At 47.7% G+C, this 13,862-nt stretch overlaps 1 protein-coding gene across 1 annotated transcript in view; it reads right to left on the reverse strand.

Annotated features, from left to right (window-relative positions):
* The window catches only part of LRRC1 (leucine rich repeat containing 1), a 361,772-nt gene that overhangs the window by 208,982 nt on the left and 138,928 nt on the right, over positions 1–13,862 (reverse strand). Inside the window, exon 2 of the mRNA XM_069235791.1 lies at positions 3,514–3,631. Within this exon, the coding sequence (XP_069091892.1) occupies positions 3,514–3,631 (118 nt within the window). The remainder of the gene's footprint in view (positions 1–3,513; positions 3,632–13,862) is intronic.

Here is a 13,862-nt window from a genome sequence, read left to right on the forward strand (position 1 = left end):
TCTAAAGCTAGGGCTAGTGCAGGCTCGGCGCGTTCCTAGATTCCCATAGAGTATGGCAGAGGGTGCGTAGGTGATTCCTGGAGGTGTGGCCCGGTACAAACCCCACCTCAGTACAGTGTATTAGGGATGGTAGGACTTTACGCAAGCGGTTCGCTAGGATGCTGGCTAATATCTTAATGTCGTCATTAATGATAGACATAGGCCGTTCGCTGCTGCAGAGTAGGAGGTCCCGTCCTGATTTTGGTATGACCGCTATTGTAGCGCTGTTGGATATCGCACCCAGAGAGCCCGACCGGCAGGCCTCGCCCAGTGCCTCATGTAGGACATCAATTATCTCCACTCCTGCCCACTTGTAAAATTCCATGGGGAATCCATCTTCCCCGAATGATTTATGGTAGGTGAGGTCAGAGATGACTTGTGCAATTTCCAACCTTCTGATTTCTCCGTCCAAAAGGCTGCGGCCCTCATCAGAGAGAGAAGGTAAATCAATGTTGGTGAGAAAGGTCTCAATTTGGGCGGGGCTGGACGTCGACTCCGGGGTATATAGATGTCGGTAGAGGGATGCAAATTAATTGACTATTTCTAGCGGGTGCGTAAGTGTCTCCCCTGTGTGAGTGGTGATGGCCGGTATAGCGAGGGCAGTCATCCTCTGGTGGAGTTGAGCTGGCAGCAGTCGACCGGCCTTCTCTCCTTGCAGGCATTGCAGGGCATATTCAGCCTGGGATGTATATAGCTCGTTTAAGGCCACGCAGGCGTGTTCCAGGCGTCTACGCGTGGGGAGAGAGGGGTGGTCTGTATATTGCAGCGTGGAACGCCGGATATCGGTTTCCAGAGTCACTTGATGTGCTTTTCTTTCCCTGTTTGCTAACGCCGCATCTCGCATCATTTGTCCCCGTATGGTCACCTTGGCCGATGCCCACATAACCCTCTTGGAGTGCCAAGGTTATCTTGAACGTAGGTGGACGTATGAGCCCGCAATTGTGCCTTACCGTGTGGACAGTGATAGCGGTGAATGGCAAATCGCCATGGTATCCGACCTGGGGACACCAGGCCCACTTGGACAGCTAAGTGCATTGGGGAGTAGTCAGAGAGGCCAAATTCCAGTATTCAGGCATCATGGGCATGAGCCACTGTGTGACATGCTGTGTCATATGAGAAAATAATCCAATCAGGATTGGGTGCCGTGCACCCCTGACAGGAAAGTATATTGTCTGTCGACAGGGTGTGTCAGCCTCCAGTGGTCCACCAAGCCATTGTCCAGCATTACATCAGACTGTAGGGCCCTGTTCTTATTGCTAACGTCTAGGGGTCCAGTCCTATACCATACCACATCTCTAGCCAGGTTCCAGTCTCTCCTAATTACGTAGTGAGTTGCCCCTATTTCAGTCAAAAGGCGGTTGATTTGCAGAAAAAAAAAAAAAAAAAAAAAATTGTTTTGAATTGGTTGGTGCATAGATGGAGCCCACGCACAGTGAGGTGTCTCCTAGCTTTAGTTTGGCGAACATGTATCGGCCCTCTGGGTTAACCCATGATTTAATGACAGTGAGAGGTATGCTCTTTCGTAACAATATCGCGACTCCGCATTTCCATGGGACGCCACTACCTAGTTCTTGCGGGGTGGGGCTACAGCTAAATAACGCTATTCCCACCCAGTCCCGGTGCAGTTTGCTGGATTTAACCCCATCAAGGTGTGTCTCCTGGAGAATGGCTATGTCAGCCCGTTTAGAGTGAAGGTATGAGAGCATCTTCTGCCATTTTATGAAGTGAGTTAGGCCACTGACGTTCCAAGATATGATCCGTAGTGGGGTAGGAGGGGTTGGGGAGGGCTAGCCAGGATGGGACAATAGCAGCAGTTTTGTTAAGTTACTTCCTGTGACACCATCAACTTACCAATGAGAAATATTTGACTTATATACTCCCTACCTACAATAGGAAATTTGGGATTGTCTTAACTTGTTCAAATACTCCTAAAAACATGAAACGCTGAAAAACACTACAAATTACTGCAGCGTGTTTGCAAGCTGTGCTGTCATCAAAACAAGCATTAACCTTTATCCTGAGTTAATCTATGCACTCAAGATACCAAAAAGAAGAATATATATCTCTTCCTCACAGTACGGAAAATGGCTTCATGGCACAGCCCCACACGTCTTCGGTTACTATGATTTTTTTCAATACATTTTATTGAGGCTTTATGTTTTACATACCTTGCGAGTGCAAAGATTATCAAGAAAGGAACATACAGCAGTTTACAGTCTCTTTGTAGCTGTTTGGCCCATGCATATAAACAATGTGACTCAGTCATAAAACTGGGAAAATACACACTGGAAAACAGCCATAAGATTCAATATTCGTATACAGTCGGAGGCAGCTAGGACTCGTTTTGCTAATAGATGGTTGTGGTTAACTGCCTGGCCCTTGCATTTGCGGCACACGAAGTTGGCTGCTGGAAACATTCGGTGCAGTCAGGAAGGCAGAAGGTATGCCCTGTGTAACACCATAAATCAATATTTTTGAAGCACACATTCCTGGAAATGGATTGGGTGACACTAGGTCTTTGGGCTATTCTGAATTGTGTAGGGGTCTAGCTAAATCCCCCTCCTAGAGTTGTCAAAGCCATGTCAGCGCGGGCCATGTGTGCTCCCTCATGGCTCTGCAGTGCCATGTTATTGATGCCTTTCCCCTATGATGCACAATGGATGTATTACAATGTGGGTAGATGGTTCGTCATCTAGCATGCCCCAGAGTGACCAAAATGTTGGCAGTAGTTGTCCACGTAGGAGGAATTATCCTGGTGAAACATCATAACCTTGCTGTAATTGGTGAAATGTGATAAGTTGGGCACTTTGGAAGAGACCCCCACCCCACTTGTCCAGAGAGTGTTCACGCCAGTCAATTGATCAGCAGTAAAAGATCTGAAGGGTCCTGGGAAGCCCTGAAGGGGGATTGTGGAAGAATAGGAAGGTATGTGCTTAATAAGATGAGAGATTCGAGCCAGGCACCTCCTAGCCACCCTTATGTGGGGAGGCCAGAATCAGTAGTTCATACTGGGATGGAGGAGCTGGTATAGTATGTGGTGGGGAAGAGGGCCTTCTCCTGTGCTCCTCTCAAAGATTTGTTCCGGTTAGTCATCAGAACACCCACTGTAGCCGTGCCGCCAGGTAGCAGGCCTCAAATAATGGCACTCCAAGGCCTCCCTAACCGCCCAGACAGCTGGAGTTTGAGGGCTACTCATCTTCTCCCACCGTCCCATAGCAAGTATCCAGACACCTGGTCCAGATTACTGAAAAATCATCAGATAGGAAAGACCGGGACATTGGTGAAGTTCTTAGGTTACCATGATGACCATGGTACTATTTTGTACATAAAGGCAGAGGCTAGATTTCCTTTCCACATGGAGAGAACATTCAAGTGTGACAATTCAACTGCAAAATAAAGCACTCTGAAACAGCCAAACAAAGTCGCCTGTCCCGCCTTAGCTACAAATGTAATGCACAGTAATGCATTGCTTACCATTTCGAGATACGTCCAGTTCTACTAGCTGCATAAAATTTGCTATTTCCGAAGGTAGGCGCTGAATTTCGTTATCGCTTAGACCAAGTTTCCTTAATCTCACAAGCTGGAAGAAGGGCTGAAAAAAATAAGGACTTTGTTACAACTTGCATTAGCACAATATAAATTACAAAATGCAAAGTGCACAAATAGAGTCTGTAGGAAACTGGCTCTGAATATACTATATCAAAATGAGATATAGTGTGCACAAAGTCCAGGGATTCCTCAGAGGCTTGACAGAGGCTGAAATAGATAATACTAATGCTCTATTTATGGTAGTGTGGTCGAGCAGTTAGGCTTACCAGAGGGTAGCGTTAAGCAATTTTTGTACACACACAAGCAATAGAAGAAACACACACTCAATGACTTAACTCCAGACCAATAGGATTTATATAGAAAAATATGTTTTGTTAATTTATTTCTAGAACAATAAGATTCAGTTTGCAGGTAAGTACATAAAATAAAAGGTACTTTGCATATATATGATCAGGACTTTGAACAGAAACAACAATGTATACAGTTATTCTTAAAATGGCAAAAAGCTATTTTAAAAGTGGACACTACATTTTTCAACAGTTCCTGTGGGAAAGAATAGATAGTACAGTTTCATACAACTTACAGTTCTCATCTCCCCGGAGAAGGTACAACGTCATTGGGGGTTCAAGTTAACCCCAAATACCCACCAGCAGCAACATGGGGCCAGTTGGGTGCAGAGGTCAAAGAGGCACCAAATTAACAAGGGCTCCTATGGAGACAGGGGGCATTCAGAACTTGGTCTGCTGGCATGTAAGTACCTGCGGTTTCAGAGGGCAAACGGGGGGGAGGTTGTTTTAAGAGAGCACTGGAGGGGCCCCAACTAGGCACCAAACATGCACCCTCAGCGGCACTAGGGCTGCCGGGTGCAGGGTGCAAACAGGGCATCGGGTCGTCAATGCAACTCTATGAGGGGACCCCGGGGATCACTCAGACTGCAGATGAGGTCCGGGGTGCTTCTCAGGCAAACCACTAGCTGGACAGGGAGGAGGGCTGCCTGCTGGTTCATGCTGCACCAGGGGTCGGTTTCTCTAATGCCTAGGTGCTGCGGTGCAATGGTTCTTCAGGTGTTGGTTATCTTCATCTGGAGTTCACTGTCACGGGTGGTCCTCGGGATTACCTCTGCAGGCATTGTCGTGGAGGGGGTCAACCCAGGGTGGGCACTTGTTTACAATCACCTGGGGACCCTCTCTGGTTGGGTGGACCACTTGGACACAGGCCGTGGGCGTCGAGTGCTCAGGGGGTCAGGACTCATCCGGTGTGAGGTGGAAGTCCCTGGTTGTAAGTTTCTACAGACAGAGCTGCTGTCCTCGGCTGTTCTTGGTCCTTTTGGGTGCAGGGCAGTCCTCTGGAGTTGTCAGAGGTTGCTGGGCCCTCTGGACACATCGCTGGTATTTTTGCAGGTTCTCTGGAGTAGAAGACAGGCTGGTAGGGCTGGGGCCAAAGCAGTTGTCTTCTCTTCTTCTCTGCTGGGGTTTCAGCTTAGCAGTCCATCTTCTTGTAGGTCCCCAGGAATCTGGTGAGCTGGGTTCAGGAAGGCCCTTAAATCCTAGATTTAGGGGCGGGTTAGGGTTGGGGGCAGTAGCTAATGGCTACTGTCCCTGAGGTTGGCTACACCCTCCTTGTGTCCACTCCCTTTGGGGACGGGGGCACTTTCCTATCCCTACTGGTCCCTGTTCTCCAAACCAAGATGGAGGATTCTGCCTGGAGGGGGGTCCCTTCTGCTCTGGATACCTTAAGGGTGGTCCCTGCTGAAGTGGTCACTCCTCCTTGTTTTTCTTAAGTTTCCCGCCGAACTGGCCGCCCAAAGTGGGGGCTTGTCCAAGGGGCGGGCATCTCCACTAGCTAGAGTGCCCTGGGGCACTGTAACACGAGGCCTGAGCCTTTGAGGCTCACAGCCAAGTGTTACAGTTGCTGCAGGGGGAGGTGTGAAGCACCTCCTCCCAGAGCAAGCTTTGTGTCTGGCCTCAGAGAACACAAAGGCCCTCACCCCAAGGGATAAGAGACTCATCTGCCAGTGGCAAGCTGGCACAGACCAGTCAGTCTTACACTGGATGATTGGGTAAAATACAGGGGGGATTTCTAAGATGCCCTCTGTGTGTATTTTTTAATAAATCTCACACTGGCATCAGTGGGGGGTATTGTGCTGAGAAGGTTGATACGAAACTTCCCAGTATTCAGTGTAGCCATTATGGAACTGTGGAGTTTTTTTTGACAAACTCCCAGACCATTTACTTAATATGGCTACCCTGCACTAACAATGTCTAAGAACGGACTTAGACACTGTAGGGGGATATTGCTCATGCAGCTATACCCTCACCTGTAGTACAGTGCACCCTGCCTTAGGGCTGTAAGGCCTGCTAGAGGGGTGACAGGCAGTGTTTTGTGGGCATGGCACCCTGAGGGTGGGGTAACTGCAACAAGTGTTTCTAGTCTCAGCTTCATCTCACAGACGAATACTGTTAGCCTTTACTCCGAAACACAACAAATCCCCAAACAAGTTTAAAAAAACCAGAAGTGTATAAAACAACAATTATTTGACCACACTTCATTGAATAAGAGTGTGAGCTACAGGAAAAGCTCACGTGCCTACAGTACTTTAGATTTTCTGGATTTTTTTGAAGGTATTTCCCAAAGACCATGTTGGTTGGAGGAGGGCATCGCAACAAACACTGCATGTCCTCCTTATTGGGCCAGTGTGCCGGGTAATCTCTAGTGCCACCTCTCTAATGTAAATGCCACCTTAGCTTTTAGGTCTCTCCATTTGTAGATGTAGCTGAGCAGTCAACCTTTGACTATGTGTAGTGAAGGTCGCTCTCCGAAATAATGAGACATGAAAGGTGACACACCCTCCACCATGAATGTCAGAGGCAACATTCAGACAGTCCTTTTCTAAGAAGTCTTTGTTTTAGCCTTTGATAAATAAAACGGTTAATGTGAGAAAGAACCCTAAGACTGTAAGACTGGAAGTTTTACACAACCCCTAAAATATGATTCACACACTTCGGAATCTCCTCTATTTAGAATGGGTCTATGTTTTAAGGGTTTCATTGGCTTCTGGGGAAAATCACATTCTAGTTACATAACTGCTAGACAGGCCATTTGTTCTACAAGATATCCAAGGAAGTCATGTGAACACTTCTGAAGTCTGGAAGTAGCGCTTAATGTAACAAAGTGACTTCTGTCACTGTAGCAGCGTTTTGTCACAATTTTGAAACAGAAATTGTTTCCTAATACAATCTGACCAGATAATGCCAGAAAGGCACACAGTGTATGCCCTGACATGACAGGGCCACAAAGGGGGTACTAAGTCCTGGTTGGTGGAGGACAGTATGATCAAAAGGCACTTAACAGAACATAAAACGTTGTTAGCTTTAATATTTCCACTTGACTGTTACTTCCCACTGATTCTCAGCTAGTCCTCGTGTGGACATGGTCTATAGTTAGGGTAGAAAGCTGGGCAGGCAGGATTGTCTTGCACTGTAGTTTTTCTTCTTTGGCTAAGGAATGCTTGGTACATGCAGATCAGCACTTCAGCAAGTCTGAAGTATACACCTCCAACATTCAAGAGCACTCTTCATTCCACACAAGTCTCCAGGTTCTCATTCTTCCATATAGTAGGTGAAGTAGTCTAGTACTTCTCAGTTCCCAATGGAATGTAGTCAGATGCCAGCTCTCCACAAAGGAGCTTTGTTTCTCTTGCATACAGCCAGTCACTCACAAGAGAACCAATTTTACAGATCGCCGCACTCAAACTGTGAAAAGTAGCATTGTCGAAAAAGGAAGGCATGGTCGACCCCCAAAGAAAGCCATCTCAAAAATAACATCGTGGAACAATATCTGTTTTTGGGATATGGCAAAGGGGGTAAGCAGGTTTAACATACAGGTTGGGTTTCCAGTCGAGAACAAAGATATGGCAAGCATCTTATTCTTGATTAGGGAATTAATTACACTTTCAAGTAACATGCATATACGTGCACACGTTAACACGTGAAAAGTATGTTGAGGTGTAGGGCTGTGGATACATTGATAAAGGGTTATCTAATGACCAAATGCCACCGAATATGCTCTCTACCCATAGCTGGCCCTGCAGGTTACCGCCCTGAGACTGACTGTGCAGCACGGGGATACTTTGTGTCTCACTTGTCCAGTCTAGAATGCAGATGGAGAGCTTTCCCACTGTTGTTAATCGGATGGAACCGGACTATGGTCAGGTTACATCTAATGTTGGTGTGTGCATTTTACCATTAATTGAGCTACTTTGGTGGAACCACAACAGAAGGCCATTATCTGGCGAGGCAGAACTCCATTCTAGAAAATGCAGACATTTAGATATTGTCGTGTGGCAAAAGTTGAGGTATACTTGCACAAAGAATCAGCAAAGGAGTAGAGGCAGACCCATCTGCAGCATTTTGCTGACACTGAAAATGTAGCAGTACAAAACCACCAGTGCATCAGCGGAGGAGCAGGTGCTGCTGCTGCAGTGGGCACAACTCAATATGTGCATACAAGTTCCCTTTGTGCATCAGTCACCAAGTCTGGCACCACAGTAAGCAGAGAAATTACTACTTGCCTACTGCAACGGACATGGTGGAGGCAGACTTGCAATGATATTTACTTCAACGGCAAAGTAAGAACTCATTGCGGTGGCAAGTAATTGTATGTGCAGAAATATTCAGTTGCTTTCCTGCATCTGGCTTTCGTCATCCCTAAATGTAGATGAAGTGACATTCGTCTGGATAAAAACAAAAAAGCAAAAGAAATATAGTTTGCCTGGATTCCTAGTCCTAAACAATTTAAAGAAAAAACTAGTTCATAACAAAAAAAAAAAAAAGCATGCTAAAAAGCATTAACAGTATGATTTGACAGCGCTGGACAGTCATCCTACGGTGGACTTAGGCAATGTTGGTGCCTATAGTTGTGCGGTTAGGTGGTGAAGGTGGACAACCCAATATGACAAAGGAGTACCAGTTGGGAACTTGATAATGGAATAGTCAATTATGCCGGAGAAAAATATTTTCTGTAGGGAGGAGAAAATACAGCGTCTGCATCCTTATGTTTGGAATATGGGCAACACTGAAGTTGAAAGTTGGGGTTCCAGTGTTTTCTGCGGGTGTATGGGATGTAGGTTTCTTTGCATCTGCCATGATGTCCTACCCTGCCTTGAAGAGTCTTCAAAAACAAGCATTAGCAAAGCCAATAGGTCCCACCTATGCAACTGTGTTTTAGCCATGTTGTACACCAGTGTGGCTCCTGTGCAGCATGGAAAAAAGTTAGTAGTGTGAGTATGGGAGTTGGGGGGCTTCAATTCGAGTGGGGTAGACTTGTATAGGGTAGATTTGGGTTAGAGTAGAGTGGGGTAGATTGGTGTAGAATGGAGTAAAGGTACAGTGGTGTGGAATGGAGTGGGGTGGATTAGGATAGAAAGGAGTGCAAGATTAGCATGGCAGATTGGGGTGGAGGAGATTGAACTGTGGTAGATTGGGATGGAGTGGGGTACATTTGGGTGGAGTGGGATGGATTGGAGTGGAATGGGGTAAACTAGACTGGGATATATTGGGGTAGAGTGGAGTCAGGTCGATTGAGGAAGAGTGGACCACAGTGGATTGGGTTAGATTGGACTGGAGCATATTAGAGTGGGGTACATTAGGATGGAGTGGGGCAGATTAGAATTGAAAGGGGTAGATAGGAGTGGGTTAGACTGCAGTGGATTGGAGTGGAGCTGGATAGAGTGGTGTGTGGTGGATGGGGTGGGGTAGACTGGAGTGGAGCAGATTGGAGTGGGGTAGAGTGAGTTAGGGTTGGGTAGATTGGAGCAGAGTGTAGTGGAGTGGATTGGGGTAGATTAGAGTGAGGTGGATTGGATGAGGTAGATTTAAATAGGGTAGCATGGGGTGGAGTGTGATAAGGTAGCCTGGAGTGGGATGGATTTGGGTAAAGTGGGCTAGATTACGCTGGAGTGGGGTAGATTTGAGGGGCATGTGGAAGTATGGAGTGAAGTAGAGTGGGGTAGACACAGTAGAATAGAATGGAGTGGGGTATATTGGATACATTGGAGAGGTAGAATGGGGTAGAGTGGTGTGGGGTACATTGGAGTGGAGTGGGGTGGAGCGGAGTTGGACGGATTGAAATGAAGTCAAAAGAAGTGAGAGATTGGAAAAAAGAGTGGAGTGTAGTTGGGTAGATTAGGGTGGAGCGTGGTACACTGGGTGAATTAGAGTGGGTTAGACTGGAATGGAGTAGAGTAAACAGGAGTGGGGTAGATTGAAGAGAGATGATTGAAGTGGGGCAACTTGGAGTGGGATAGATTGTAATGAAGTATATTGGAGAAGATTGGAGTTGGGTAGACTTGGGTGGGGTGGAGTAGGGTGGGCTAGACTGCAGCGGGATGGGATGGAGGTCGGCAGAATGGGGGGGAATAGATTGTAGTAGGGTAGATTGGGGCAGGCCAGATTAGTGTAGGGTAGATGGGGGTGGGGTGGAGAGGGTTGTACTGCAGAGGAGTGGGGTAGATTTGAGTGGAGTGTGGTAGATTGGATTGGGGTAGATTGGTTTAGAGTGGAGCAGAGATACAGCGGGGTGGAATGCAGTGGGGTGGATTGGAATGCGAGAGTTGTGTAGATTAGCATAGCAGATTGGGGTGGAGGAGACTTGAACTGCAGTAGATTGGGATGGAGTGGGGTAAATTTGGGTGGAGTCGGGTAAACTAGACTGGGATACAGCGGTGTAAATTGGAGTAGAGTGGGGTCGACTGGAGAAGAGTGGAGTACAGTGGATTGGGTTAGATTGGATTGGAGCAGATTACAGTGGGGTAGATTAGAGTGGAGTGGGGTGGATAAGGTTGGAGTGGGGTAGAGTACAGTTGAGTGGGAACAATTAGAGTGAGGTAGATTGGAGTGAGAGGTAGGGGTGGGTTAGACTGCAGTGGAGAGGAGTGTGGTGGATTGGAGTGGGATAGGTTGGAGTGGAGGTGACGAGTGGTGTGGGGTAGATGGGGATGGGGTTGGGCAGATTGGAGCAGAGCGTAGCAAACTGGAGTGCAGTGGATTGGGGTAGATTACAGTGGGGTGGATTGGATGGGCTGGATTTAAGTAGGGTAGTATGGGCGGAGTGGTATAAGGTAGACTGGAGTGGGATGGATTTGGGTGAAGTCGGTTAAACTTCACTGGAGTGGGATAGATTTGAGTGGCATGTGGTAGAATGGAGTGTGGTAGACTGGGGTAGACTGGATAAACGAGAGTGGGTAGATTGGGGTAGAGTGGTGTGGGGGTACAGTGGAGTGGGGTAGAGCAGAGTTGGATAGACTGATGTGGAGTCAAGAGTGCAGTGAGATGGACTGGAAAAGAGTGAAGTGTAGCTGGGTAGATTAGGGTGGAGTGGGGTACACTGGGTGGATTAAAGTTTGGCATGCTGGAATGAAGTGGGGTAAAGTGGAGTGGGGTAAAGTGGAGTGGGGTAACGTGGAGTGGGACAGATTGTAGTGAAGTAGAGTGGAGTAGATTGGAGTTGGGTAGACTTTGGGGGAATGGGGTTGGCTAGACTACAGTGGCGTGAAGTGGGGTTGAATGGGGTGGATTGGAGTGGCGTAGATTACAACAGGGTAGATTTGGGCAGGTCAGATTATTGAAGGGTAGACTGGGGTGGGGTAAACTGTAGTGGTGTGGACTAGGGTGGAGGGGGTTATACTGGAGAGGCGTGGGGTAGATTTGAGTGGAGATGGGTAGATTGAAGTGGAGTCGATTGGAGTGGAGTGTGGTGTAGGGTAGGGTGGAGTAGGGTGAAGCAGGGGAGAGTGGGGTAGAGTGTATTGGAGTGGGGTAGATCAGGAGAGAGTGGAGTAAGATACTCTGGGATCGGTTGGAGAAGACTGGAGAATACTGGGTAAGACTTGAGTGCAGTGGATTGGGGTAGATTGGAGTGGAGTGGGGCAGACTGGAGTGGACTATATTGAGTGGAGGGGAGCATATTGAAGTGGGGTAGATTAGAGTGGAGTGGGGTGGGGTAGATCAGAGTGGAGTAGGTGGGGTGGATGGAGTGAAGTGGTGTAGACTAGAGTAGGGTAGATTGGAGGGAGATATATGTAGGACAGTTTGGAGTGGGGTAGACTGGAGCGGACTAGATTGGAGTGGGATGGATTAGATGGGGTAGACTGGAGTAGAGTAGTTTGGGATGGAGTGGGGCAGGGTAGATTTGAGCGGGGTGGATTGGAGTGGGTTAGATTGGACTGTAGTGGAATAGATTGGAGTATCACATGGTAGATTAATGTGATGAGAAGTGGGATAGATTGGGTAGAGTGAAATGGAGTGTGGTACATTTGAGAGAGTGGGGTAGATTGGGTGGAATGGAGTGGAGTAGACTAGGGTGGAGTGGAGCTGGATTGAGTGGAGGGAGATTTAGGCCCTCATTATGAACACGTCGGTAATAACCACCGTGTTCATGCAAGAGTCAGAACACTGACCGCCAGCGTCCCCGGATCCCCGACTGCCAAATAATGAATCTTCCTGTGGGCCGGCGGGAGGAAACATTGTTTCCGCCTGCCGGCCCACAGGAAGGCCTGGCCGGGACATTGACGACGCCAATGCCTCTGTGCGGCGGGTGCAACTGCACAAGTCGCGCAGATCACTGCCCGAATGCCGGGCAGTGACCTGCGCGATGGGGCACTGCATCGGGGCCCTGTGCAGAGGCACCCCCTCCGCCAGCCTTTCCCTGGCGGGGAAACCTGCCAGGAAAAGGCTGGAGGATTCGGAAACATTATCCAAGGGGTAGCAAGGCTGCCCTGTCACATGAGGTTTCCGCCTGCCTCCAGGCTGCCTGACGGAGGAAGCCTGGCGGTGAGTGAGGGCTTGCAGATGGCGGCCCTCACCGTGTTCTTTATGTGGCGGGTTGGCCCGCCCTGCCGGCTGGCGCTTTCACCCGCCAACGCCGGCATGGCGGGCCAACCTGCCATGTTCATAATGACCGCTTTAATGTGGATGAGTGGGGTAGGCTGTAGTGGGGTACATTAGGGTGGAGTAGATTGGCTGGATTAGAGTAAGGTAAATTGGATTGGCTTGGGGATGACTGGAGTGGAGTAGGTGGGGTAGATTGGACTGGGGTAGAATGAGGAGGAGTAGATGGGAGTAGGGGAGATTGAGGTAAAGTGGGGAGGAGTAGATTAGAGTGTGGTGGAGTGGGTTAGATTGGAGTGGAGTGTGGTAGATTTGGGAGGTGTGTGGTAGACTGGAGTGGAGTGCAGTAGATCTGGGTAGAGTGGAGAGGGGTAGATTGGAGTGAGGTAGAGTGGAGTGGGGTTGAATAGACTAGTACTTTGATAGATTGCAGTGAGGTTTGGAGTGCAGTGGGGTAAATTGGAATAGAGTTGGGTGAATCAGAGTCTGGTAGACTGGAGTGGAGTAAATTGACGTGGGGTAGATTGGAGTGGATTCGAGTAGAATGGAGTGGAGTGGGTTGGACTGTGGTACAATGGAGTGTGGTAGAGTGGAGTGTGGTAGAGTGGAGTAGACTGGGATAGATAGGAGCATAGTGGGGTAGATGTGAGTGGAGTGCATTAGATTGGGGTAGAATGGGGTGAATTGAAGTAGGGTGGGGTTGACTGAGTTGAGTGGCACAGTGTGGAGTATGAATGGTGTGGTAGCACACTGCCATTACAGAAACACATTTCAATTGAAACGAACATGGTTTGCACGAAAATATGGTTTTACTGCGCTTAAATGATAAATGTATGCAAATGTCATGACCAAGTATATTGATGTGTTTTGATCATACTTAAATATTTGTTTCCACCACAAAGAAAATGTGCTTCATTTGCTACTAATTCTGATATCTTCTGAAACATCAGCACACTTCATTTTGTGGTGTGTGCTAGGAACATAAAGCACACCCCTTTAGTCTTACATGTAAACTCAGCAGGATTGTTACAAAACTTCTCTCACTTTGAAGTCCGACAAAGAAAAATAAACCACAATCTCCCTGGAAGAGACAGCCTGACATATGACCTCTGTCTCTGAATGCACAGAGAATGTGACAAGATAAAAACAAGATTTAAAGGCCTATTTACAGAAAGCAAGTTCGTGGAAGAATATAGAAAACATGGTTTAGGCAACACGAGGGAAGAACTGAACCTGGAGAGCCCAAAGCAAATAAAGCAAGCAAACAAATTGTGAGTTACAAACCCAATGATAATGAACAAGCAGAATGCATTATTAGGTCAACTTTCCGAAAGTTTCCAAGATGTTTTTAGCGTCTGGTAGGCTGCAACCTAATAAAACGACCAAGCT

The sequence above is a fragment of the Pleurodeles waltl genome, chromosome 5, assembly GCF_031143425.1.
Source record: "Pleurodeles waltl isolate 20211129_DDA chromosome 5, aPleWal1.hap1.20221129, whole genome shotgun sequence".
Classification (NCBI taxonomy): Eukaryota; Metazoa; Chordata; class Amphibia; order Caudata; family Salamandridae; genus Pleurodeles; species Pleurodeles waltl.